The sequence below is a fragment of the Henckelia pumila genome, chromosome 1 (assembly GCF_033568475.1).
Source record: "Henckelia pumila isolate YLH828 chromosome 1, ASM3356847v2, whole genome shotgun sequence".
NCBI classification, from domain to species: Eukaryota; Viridiplantae; Streptophyta; class Magnoliopsida; order Lamiales; family Gesneriaceae; genus Henckelia; species Henckelia pumila.
Window position 1 is genome coordinate 155,949,144 of NC_133120.1, and position 11,579 is coordinate 155,960,722.

An 11,579-nucleotide genomic window follows, 5' to 3' on the forward strand; every position below is an offset into this window, starting at 1 on the left:
AGCGCCGGAAAGATAGCGCTGGAGCGCGAAACTTTCGACTTTTCAAAAAAAATCCAACGTAAGAACAGCGCTGGAGCGCTATATGCAGAGCGCTGGAGCGCTATATTCTCGAATTTCATACTCCAAAATATGATTTTTGTGAAGAACAGAACCTGCAATAAAACTCCGAATTAGGACCAAAATTAGTAAAATAACTGAAATTTCAATAAAAGTAACTAAAAAAAATAGAATAAAATAAAATAAAATAAAATAAAACAAAATTTTACAAAAATAAGAAATTTGGGTTGCCTCCCAAAGAGCGCTTGGTTTATCGTCGTCAGCCCGACTTTTCTGGAGTGTTTATGCAGGGTCTATCAAGGAAACTTTCTCCATGTTCCGCACTTCATTGCCAAAATAATGTTTCAACCTCTGCCCATTGACTTGGAATGTCTGACCATCTTGACAACTCAATTCAATGGCGCCATAGGAATGCACTTTCACCACGGTGAACGGACCAGACCATCTTGATTTTAACTTACCTGGAAATAAGCGGAGACGAGAGTTAAATAATAATACATGTTGTCCAGGCTCGAACTCCCTCTTCAGTAATATTTTGTCATGCCACTTTTTGGTTTGTTCTTTGTAGAGCTTGGTATTTTCGTAAGAATGATTACGAAACTCCTCAATCTCATGCAACTGCAACAATCGCTCTTCTCCAGCAGCTTTCATATCAAAATTCAACATTTTCACCGCCCAATACGCTCGATGCTCTAACTCCACTGGCAGATGGCATGCTTTACCAAAGACCAACCTGTATGGAGACATGCCAATAGGAGTTTTGAACGCGGTCCGGTATGCCCATAGTGCATCATCCAACTTAACTGCCCAATCCTTCCGGTTCGTGTTGACAGTCTTTTCCAGAATTTGCTTAATTTCCCGGTTGGATACTTCAGCTTGCCCATTTGTTTGTGGATGGTATGCACATGCCACTTTATGCCTAACACCATATTTTGTCAGCAATGAATTAAAGATTTTATTGCAAAAATGCGTACCTTCATCACTGATAATGGCTCTTGGTGTTCCAAACCTCGTGAAAATATTTTCTGCACAAACTGCACCACTACACGAGCATCATTAGTGGAGGTGGCGATTGCTTCCACCCATTTCGAAACATAATCAACAGCCAATAAAATATACGATTGCCCAAAGGATATAGGAAATGGTCCCATAAAATCAATACCCCACACATCAAATAATTCAACCTCTAAAATATTTGTGAGCGGTAACTCATGACGCCTAGATATATTCCTCATCCTTTGACATCTATCACATGATTTTACCAAGGTATAACTGTCTTTGAATAAATTTGGCCAATAAAAACCAGACTGAAGTACCTTGGCGGCTGTCCGTGTGGCACCAAAGTGACCACCATACGGTGCAGAATGACATTGTTCCGAAATCTCTTTTGCTTCAGCTTCATCCACGCATCTCCTTATCACTTGGTCCGAACACTTCTTGTACACAAACGGATCATCCCACAGATAAAACTTGACATCATGAAAGAATTTTTTCCTTTGGTGATGATTGAGATCTGGAGGCATAACACCACACGAAAGAAAATTAGCAAAATCTGCAAACCAAGGAAGTTTAGAATTTACCTCAAAAAGATGTTCATCAGGAAATTGCTCCTTAATGAGTTCATGTTCAACTTTTTCTTCCAACTCCAAGCGAGACAGATGATCTGCTACTAAATTTTCACTCCCTTTCTTGTCTCTAATTTCGAAATCAAACTCTTGTAGTAAGAGTATCCACCGAATCAATCTTGGCTTGGCATCCTTCTTGGCAAAGAGATAACGAATAGCTGCATGGTCAGTATAAACAATTACTTTTGAGCCTATGAGATACGACCTAAATTTGTCGAAGGAGAACACCACAGCCAGCATCTCTTTTTCAGTAGTGGTGTAATTTTGTTGTGCTCCGTCAAGAGTGCGGCTGGCGTAGTAAATCGCCCGAAACATCTTATCTTTTCGTTGTCCCAAAACTGCTCCTACAGCATAATCGCTGGCATCACACATTACTTCAAACGGCTCCTTCCAGTCAGGCACAATCATAATAGGCGCAGAAATTAGTGCCTCCTTGATTTTCGTGAACGCCTGCAAACACGCATTATCAAAAATAAATGATGTATCTTTTTCTAACAAATTACATAAAGGCTTAGTAATTTTAGAAAAATCTTTAATAAAGCGACGATAAAACCCGACGTGTCCCAAGAAACTTCTAATGGCTTTCACATTATTTGGCGGTGGAAGCTTTTCAATCGCAACCACTTTTGCTCGATCCACCTCAAGCCCATCAAATGACACTTTATGCCCAAGTACGATGCCTTATTGCACCATGAAGTGGCATTTTTCCCAGTTAAGCACTAAATTTTTCTCTTGACAACGCTGCAAAACAAGGGTCAGATTGTGCAAACAATGATCAAATGAAGACCCAAACACAGAAAAATCATCCATAAAAATTTCCATGACCTCTTCCACCATGTCGGAAAAAATTGCCATCATGCACCGCTGAAAAGTAGCCGGTGCATTACACAAACCAAATGGCATTCTCCTAAAATCATAAGTACCATAGGGACATGTGAAAGTTGTTTTCTCTTGATCCTCTGGCGCTATAGCAATTTGATTATAGCCAGAATAGGCATCTAAAAAATAGTAATGTTTATAACCTGCCAACCTGTCAAGCATCTGATCAATAAAAGGAAGAGGAAAATGATCTTTTCTAGTAGCCTTATTCAACCTTCTATAATCAATGCAAACTCTCCAACCAGTAACCGTACGAGTTGAAATCAACTCGTTTTTCTCATTTTTAACTACAGTCATACCTCACTTTTTCGGCACAACCTGTACTGGTGACACCCAAGAACTGTCAGAAATAGCATAAATAATACCCGCATTCAATAATTTCAACACCTCATCTTTTACCACTTCTTTCATCGCAGGATTTAACCTCCTTTGATGATCAACATAGGGATTATATGACTCCTCCATTAAAATCTTATGCATGCAAATATTGGGACTAATTCCCTTGATATCAGAAATTGACCAACCCAACGCAGATTTAAATTTTCTCAAAACTCTTAATAATTTATCTTTTTCATCATGAGTAAGAGAAGATGAAATAATTACCGGGTTAGTCGAATTTTCTCCCAAAAATGCATAACATAAATGACCATGCAGTTCTTTCAATTCAGGAGTAGAAACTGATACCTCTTTTTCGACTTCCGAAGACAATGATTCAATTTTTTCTTGGCCATCTTTTTCCTTTGGCAAACTTTCAAGAGCGAGAAATTGCTCTCTAAGTTCCCAATCATCCCCATCAAATTGGGTTATGGAATTAATTAAGCACCTCGCCAAAACATCCTCCAATTCCAATCCTGCACAAAAATTATTCCCATAAGAATTAGATAAATCAATGCGATTACAAGAATGTACCTCTTCTTGGTATTTCATGGTTTTATAGATATTGAAAGTGACAGCATCACCACCAATTCGTAGAGTTAGTTCACCCTCCTGCACATCAATTAACGCTCTGCCAGTCGCCAAGAATGGTCTCCCCAAAATTAGAGGGACATCTTGATCTTCTTCCATATCAAGCACTACAAAGTCAGCAGGAAAAATAAACTTATCTACTTTTACCAGTACATCTTCCACAACTTCTCTAGGATAATTAAGAGAACGATCAGCCAATTGCAGAGTAATCGTGGTTGGTTTCACCTCGCCAAGATCCAAAGACCTGAAAATAGACAAAGGCATTAAATTAATACTTGCACCTAAATCACATAATGCCCTATTAACAGTCGCACCACCAATAATACAAGGAATAGTGAAACTCCCTGGGTCTTTCAGTTTCTGTGGCAATTTCTTTTGTAGGATGGCGTTGCACTCCTCTGTCAACTTCACTGTTTCAAACTCTTCAAGCTTTCTCTTCCTCGCCATCACATCTTTCACGAATTTAGCATAGTGTGGCATCTGCTCCAAAGCATCAGCGAATGGAATATTGATATGAATTTTCTTGAAAATGTCAAGAAACTTAGAAAACCTCTCATCTAACGCTTTCTTCTTGAACCGCTGAGGATATGGTAGAACAGCTTTTGACACAAGCGGTTTCTCAGGAACAACTGCAGACTTGCTGGAATTTTTGCTATCAGAATTTTCGGACTCCACCACAATCTCATCAACTTCCTCATCATCCACTGCCTTTGGATTATCATTCCCAATTTCTTTACCACTTCTAAGAGTAACAACCTTACATTGCTCCCTAGGATTAACCTCAGTATTGCTAGGAAACACACCTCTCTGCTGATTATTCAATGCATTAGCCAGTTGACAAATTTGTGTTTCAAGATTTTTCATAGAAGAGCTCACATTGGTCAAGTGTGTCTCCATACTGTCAAGCCTATTTTCATTCCTCTTAAATCTTGTGGATGATTCTGCAATAAAACTACCCACCAAATCTTCCAATGATGCCTTACCCTCACCATTCTGAGTATTGAACCCCGGTGGAGGATTCAACACATTCTTATTGTTTGCATAAGAAAAATTCTCGTGATTACGCAAACTAGGATGATACTGATTGGGTACAGGATTACCTCGATAATTGTTGTAATTCCTGTTGTTCACATATTGAGCTTGCTCCACATTCTCAAATCTATCAGCAGAATTTACGGCAGTCGCCAGTGATGCTGTCTCATTAGAACTTTGATTCCCTTTGGTCAGTGCAGCCAACTGTGTAGAAATAGTAGCCATCTGAGCGGTCAAAGCAGTGAATGCATCCACTTCATGAATTCCAGCAGCAGGCTTCCTTATTGCAGATCTCTCACTCGGCCACTGATAACTGTTAACAGTCATTTGCTCAAGCATCTCATAAGCCTGTTCAGGAAATTTAGAAAATATCGAACCTCCAGCTGCAGCATCCACAGAAATACGAGTTGGCCCATTCAAACCATTGTAGAATAATTCAATCTGTTCCCAGTTCGGAAAATTATGGTTTGGAAACTTTCTAAGCAACTCCTTGTACCGCTCCCAGGCTTCATACAACTGCTCAAAATCTTGCTGTTTGAATGTAGTAATCTCTATTTTCAACTGAGCCGACTTAGCAGGTGGAAAATACTTAGCCAGAAATTTGGAAGCCATATCATCCCATGTAGTGATACTCCCAAGAGGTAGTGATTGCAACCAACTACGAGCATTGTCCCTAAGAGAGAACGGGAACAATCGTAGTTTGATGGTGTCCTCAGTAACACCATGAATCTTTACTGTGTCAGCAATCTCCAAAAAAGTACGCAGGTGCAAATTTGGATCTTCAGTAGCTGCACCCCTGAACTGATTCTGCTGCACCATATTAATCAGAGCTGGCTTCAATTCAAAGTTATTCACCGTGATGTTCTGCCGAGCAATCCCAGAATAATGTGTATTGATCACCGGTCGAAAGTGATCTCTGATCGGCACCTGAGCATTATTGACAGCTCTTTCCCTTTCTCTTTCTTCAGCCATTTGTTGCAACTCTTCTCTTCTAGCTTTTCGCAAAGCTTTAGCAGTTTTCTCGATTTCCGGATCAAAGAGCAATGAGTCGTAACTTTGGCTTTTTCGCATAAACTGCATAGACAAAAATAAAAAAAATTTAAAATTAGAACCAACAAATAAAATAAAATGCTCTAAATCAAAATTAAGACTAATTAGCACAATTTAATATAATCAAATAAAATTCATTTCCCGGCAACGGCGCCAAAAACTTGTTGCGTGTTTTTCGCTCGCAAGCGCACGATGTCAAGTTATAATACAGGAATTTAAGTCCAGATCGTTCCCACGGAGAATGAATAAATGATATTATATCAAATATTTGCAACTAATATAATCCTAATCCTATGTAGAGCTACGAAGTTGATTTGATTTTTATAAAACTAAATTTTGCAAGAAACAAAACTAAATAACTACGAGTTCACGAGAAAAAATTCAATAAGTGATGAATGCTAGAGGTTCGACTTCACTTGACTGTACACCACAATTTATTTCTAATGATTGTTCAATTATAAAATCTTCTAGTTTATTAGCCAAGAATCCCTATTATTTTCTACTACCTCTCTCGAGTGTCAAGCAGAAATTCGTATTCAATAACAAACTCAATATCTCTATCAAAGTTCAATTATTAAATCCGTTAAATAGCACAAGAATTCTTATAACGACTTCTATGGAGTTATACGCCTCTCGAACAGTATAAACACCAAAGATGTATTTTCCTATGTCGTATTCAAAATCTCCTCTCTCGAGTGATAGATTCTAAATAAAATATCATTCAATCTATGGCCAGTAAATTGAAAGCATTAAGATCAAAAAAACACACATAAACTGTGTGAAGAAATTTAAATATATAAATCAAAATATGTCAATCATGGGTTCCAGTCAAGATCCGTCTACCTCTAGACTAAGAAATTAGTTCATAACGCAATTCAAAATCAAATAACTCATGTTTTTCCAACAATCCATAAACTAAGAAAAACAGAGTTCAAAGAGAAAGTAGAACGAATTAGAATGAAGCTTCTCCGTCGCCGGATGCCGCCGTCTTCCGTCTTCGTACCGAATTCTCAAGCTCTTGTGCACTTCCAATCGCTCAATAGCCGTTTTCTGCTCTGAAAATTCTCTCTAACCCTCGTATCCCTCAGAATCAGCCTTAAAATCCTTTCTTAAACTCGATCAAAAACTTTCCAAATTTTAGGATTGCGCAGCGCTGGAGCGCTCGTCATTGGCGCTGGAGCGCCCGTCCAATTTCCTCAATAGCGCTGGAGCGCTGGTTTGATAGCGCTGGAGCGCTATTTCTTCGACTTTTCACCCTTCGGAAAGCTCCGTGTAGCGCTGGAGCGCTTGGCTTGTAGCGCTGGGGCGCTAGTTTGGGCAATTTTATTTCTTTCTTTTTTTTCAACTCTTTTTTCACCTCCTTTCACTTCTTTTGGCCGATTAAAATGAATAACACTTAAATTCCTGCAAACAACACAAACAACAAGGAAAATGCATAATATCGCTCAAAACACAACAAAAGCCAAGCTAAATCATATAAAATATAAGTGCATAAATTGCACTCATCAATAATATGTTTAGACAAGGTTGAAGATTGATATTTGTATAGAGATGTAGTAAATAGATTATGAAGAGAGAAATAGGGGATAATTTTTTGAAGAAGAGTTGAGAGAGAAGAGAGTGGAGGCAGCATAGGATCGAATCTATTGTGTATAATGTTGAGAGAGAAGAGAGTGGAGGCAACATAGGATCGAATCTATTGTGTATAATGTATATATAATGTACTATAAATATAACCCTAGCTAAATATCATTATACACGGCGGTGCGGTTCGGGGCGGTTTGGGACAAAAATTATAACCGAACCATGGCGGCGGGGCGGTTTTCATATTTTTTAAAACCGCGGTTATTTCAAAAAATGAGATACGGCGGTGCGGGGCAGTGCGGGGTGGTCGGTTCGGGCGGTTTTTGAAAAAATGTGATCACCCCTAATTTTAGCATATAATTTTACTTATTTATGTTGTATTGTTATTCAACTGAATCATTGAAATATAAAATTTGGGTTTATTCATTGCCATTATTTGAAATAGCAATTAATAAAATACACAATTGGTCAATTAATTAGTGGCCTGGAATTAGAGTGTCATGATTTAAGTTTGTAGAAAACTTGAAAGGGATAATGGTCAAAATGATCCTCTAAAATTTTCTATTTTTTTGTTTGTATTCAAATTTGGCTTCCTTTTTTTTTTTTTTTTTTTGGTCTTATGTGATGTTGTTTTTTGATTTTATTCTTTTTTAAAGAGTACTAAGGTGGTAGCGAACATTTTAACATTTTATATTATAACCACATCGTCAATATTTTTCGACTCCACATTAGAACGTCAGTTAAAAACAACCAAATACCAAAATATAATATAGCTTATAATAGGATCAAAACACTTCGCAGTGTTTGGTACAAGGGATTAGGTCGATTTGTGTATGATTTTTGATTTATTCCATTGTTTGGTAGGACTTTTATTAAAACAAGTTAATCTAACCTAGAAAAGATAAAATTGTTTTATAGTAGATTAATTAAACCCTCCCCTCACGCTAGTATTACTTATTCTTGTTTTCATATTATACATAAATTCCATAATTACTCTTTCCCTCCAACCAAAAAATCACTCATCCAATAAAATATAAATGGTATTTTTGTCAAAAAAATTTAAACAATTATTTAATCTTATTCCTAAAAATCAAACCAAACACAATACTATTTTCAACACAAATTACCAATCCTTATTTATCATGTCTTTTATCATTCATTTAATAATCATTCAATAATCCAATCAAATGAACCAAACACTGAAATATAAAAAATTAGAAACAAATTTGGGTCTTTATCCTAACTTAATAAGTCTATGGAAATTAGTTCAAATCTATTTACGAACGCAATTATTGGGCTGGAATTATTCTCGTTAAGCCCAACCTTCTTTTTCCAAACCGGGCTTTGTCATCCAATGAATGCCACATGGCCCAAAAATGAGTAATTAAATCTCTATTCAACAATCAAAACCCTAGAGATTCCATTTATACCGCAGTCAGCTTCAGCAGATCGCCAGGGCGGTGGCAGCGGCGGCGGTGGCTTAAAACTATGGTGAACGTTTCCTTTTATCGCAACTGTAAGCCCCATTTGATTATTCATTAAGCCATTGATGATAGATGCATAATTTCGGGAAATATCGAGATATAGTTGGGTGCGTGTGATTGTGGCGTTGTCGTCTATTTACTCGTTTTATGCTTTTTCTTCTCCCTCTGATTATCTATTTGATTGATATGCGATAGAATTCCAGTATTTTCAGTTGATTTCCTAGTTTTGTGCGGAAAAAAGGCTGCTTTGATTTTATTTTTTTAGAATATCTAGCAAAGTAGCAATTGATGTGATTTAGTTCGATTTGCTGGTTTTATGGTAAGAAGAAGGCTGCTGTGGTTTTAGAGTGATCTTTCAATAATCGATTAAACCATTATAGAGATTAAAGCATGACAAAAGGAGTTTGTCCTGAACCTATCTGTTGTAATGTAGTATTGACAGAATAGATTATGTTCTGCCCGAATGTTGAAGCTGGAATATTGTATACTGCCGCTGGAAGATAGAATGATGTTCTAGTTCTACATGTTGCGCCAGACGTAAAATTTAAAATGTGACATGCATTTCAAAGGTAATTAATTATTCATATGACCTACAGTGCTTTGCTAAAAGCCTGAAAACTGCATGCTTAGGTGAAAGGGAAATCCCAGGGACAAACCAAGGTGGTGTAACCTTCAGTAAATGGCTAGCTCACCAAAGCATGTGCTGGAGTGGCGCAAAGTGCTCTTTGAATACATCTTAAATTATGGAATGCTGAAATCAAAGTGAAATGCATTCTGATATCCATATTTTCTTGTATTGTAACAGATATTTGTGTTATTATTGTAAATAATTTGTAAACTGTATTTTAGATGGTATTAAAAAAATTTGGAATATGATTGCAATTTGAGCCAGCCATCAGGGCACATATTTAGTGCACTTAGCAGCCATAATAAATGTTATCGAACTTCATATTGAGCTTATGAACTTTTACACATCCTGGATTCAGATGGGAAGACCTTTAAGAAACCGCGTCGTCCTTATGAGAAGGAGCGATTAGATGCTGAGCTAAAGCTTGTTGGAGAATATGGACTTAGGTGCAAGAGGGAGCTGTGGAGGGTGCAGTATGCACTGAGCCGCATTAGGAATGCTGCAAGAATGCTTTTGACTCTTGACGAGAAGGATCCTCGTCGTATTTTTGAGGGTGAAGCTCTCCTGAGGAGGATGAACAGGTATGGGCTACTAGATGAGAGCCAGAACAAGCTCGATTATGTCTTGGCCCTCACTGTCGAAAACTTCCTGGAGCGCCGCCTCCAAACCCTGGTGTTCAAGGCTGGTATGGCCAAGTCTATTCACCATGCCAGAGTGCTCATCAGGCAAAAGCATATCAGGTACATATTCGATGCTTCACATGTAAGACTCCATGTAGATTCTTTTGCATAGCTGAGATTAATCTAGCATGTGATAGTTAGATTAAACGTTATTTTTAAACAAAATCGTGATACATATGCAGCATTAGCTATCGCAGAATTTAAATAAAATCATGAAGGCCAAGATGAGGTGTCGGGTATATGCTGTCGGTCTTTGGTATCATTTAATTTTTGCACCTATGTTTCAAGCTGACTGCTGAACAAAATTTTTTCGATTTCACATTTCATTTTTTTGCAAAATATTGCTAATATGTAACTCTGTATAGCATAGACGATTTTTTTTTATTTTTTTTGGATGCTCATGCATGCACAATTTTAAGTTGGCAATTGCTGGCGACTTGTAAGAGGAGGTACCTGCCAAAGGATGTGATGTTTATGTCTTTTAGCTTTTCAACTTATGTTTATCTTGATTGGGGGTTAACTATACAATTTGTAATTTTTTTTGTGGGTCTTCCCATTGTGTTTATTCTTCTACATCAGAGCTTGGTGCATTGAACAAATCTCGTTAACTCTCAATTGATTAAAGTTCGTCAATAGTCATTCCTGTTTTCTTTTTCATGCCTTCTTGAATTCTTCATGGTCTTGCCCTTCAGTGAAGTTTAAGAATGAACATGTAAGCCTAAGCTGTTGTAACTTGTCAACGCCAATATGTTACACTCAGTCATGTTAGTCGTTGCCTTTGATCTTGTGCCAACTTTTCTTGGGTGTCCTTACACTGAAATGTATCTACAACTGCATGAATCCTCCAGATTCTTGGCATTTTGCATGTTGACACACATTATGAGTTTTATGCGTCGCGAATTGCACTCATTAACTAAAGTTATGTTTATACTACCTTAGGGTAGGGAGGCAAGTTGTCAACGTGCCCTCTTTTATGGTGAGGGTAGACTCCCAGAAACATATTGATTTCTCCCTCACAAGCCCATTTGGTGGTGGCCGCCCTGGTAGAGTGAAGCGAAAGAACCAAAAGGCAGCTGCAAAGAAGGCATCTGGTGGTGATGGTGATGAAGATGATGAGGAATGAGGTGGAGCATTGATCCATCACTTAGCAGCAATAATGTTAGGAAACATCATTTTGCGTTCATCTGTGCTGCTCGTGCAGTGAAAATATCATCTCTATAAACTACCAGTGGTTTTCATTGAATATTTGGTTTCAGATTCATTTAGAACTTCTGTTGAAATATTATTCTGTTTAGATTTGCTTAAAGCTTTCGCTGAAATAGTTTGTTTAGATTGGGATAAAGCTATGACCATGTTCCTATTATTGGTGTTGAAGTTCTTGCATCTTTTCGTTCGCGCTGATTGTCTTCATATTTGCTGTCTAGGATTCCTTTTGCGTACTCGACTATTTTATTACTATTACTATGTTGTTCACTATGTATAATTTTTTTTTTATAGTATTCAACCTCGACCTTATCATGTGAACAATGTCGAGATTTTGGTTTATTACTATTATTGCAATGTTTTCTAGATTAAGTAAAACAATCAAATTAAT

General features: G+C 37.5%; 1 protein-coding gene and 1 non-coding gene across 2 annotated transcripts; both read left to right on the top strand.

The window, feature by feature from the left end:
• The first annotated feature begins 5,016 nt into the window (after positions 1 to 5,016).
• LOC140876798 (small nucleolar RNA R71) lies at positions 5,017 to 5,122 on the top strand. The gene has a single exon (XR_012149030.1). It is a non-coding gene; the product is annotated as a small nucleolar RNA R71 (small nucleolar RNA).
• A 3,466-nt stretch (positions 5,123 to 8,588) lies between these two features.
• Positions 8,589 to 11,368, top strand: LOC140887454 (small ribosomal subunit protein uS4y-like). The gene is made up of 3 exons (XM_073294704.1): positions 8,589 to 8,709; positions 9,664 to 10,045; positions 10,925 to 11,368. The coding sequence occupies exons 1-3, from the start codon at positions 8,682 to 8,684 to the stop codon at positions 11,106 to 11,108; spliced, it is 594 nt and encodes a 197-aa protein (XP_073150805.1). The 5' UTR covers positions 8,589 to 8,681; the 3' UTR covers positions 11,109 to 11,368.
• The last annotated feature ends 211 nt before the right edge of the window (positions 11,369 to 11,579 follow it).

Bases quoted from the DNA above. Each gene is read 5' to 3' on its own strand.
- LOC140887454 (XM_073294704.1), top strand. From the start codon at position 8,682: ATGGTGAACGTTTCCTTTTATCGCAACT. The intron at 8,710-9,663 runs GTAAGCCCCATT...TCCTGGATTCAG, and splicing joins CGTTTCCTTTTATCGCAACT to ATGGGAAGACCTTTAAGAAA. The intron at 10,046-10,924 runs GTACATATTCGA...ATACTACCTTAG, and splicing joins ATCAGGCAAAAGCATATCAG to GGTAGGGAGGCAAGTTGTCA.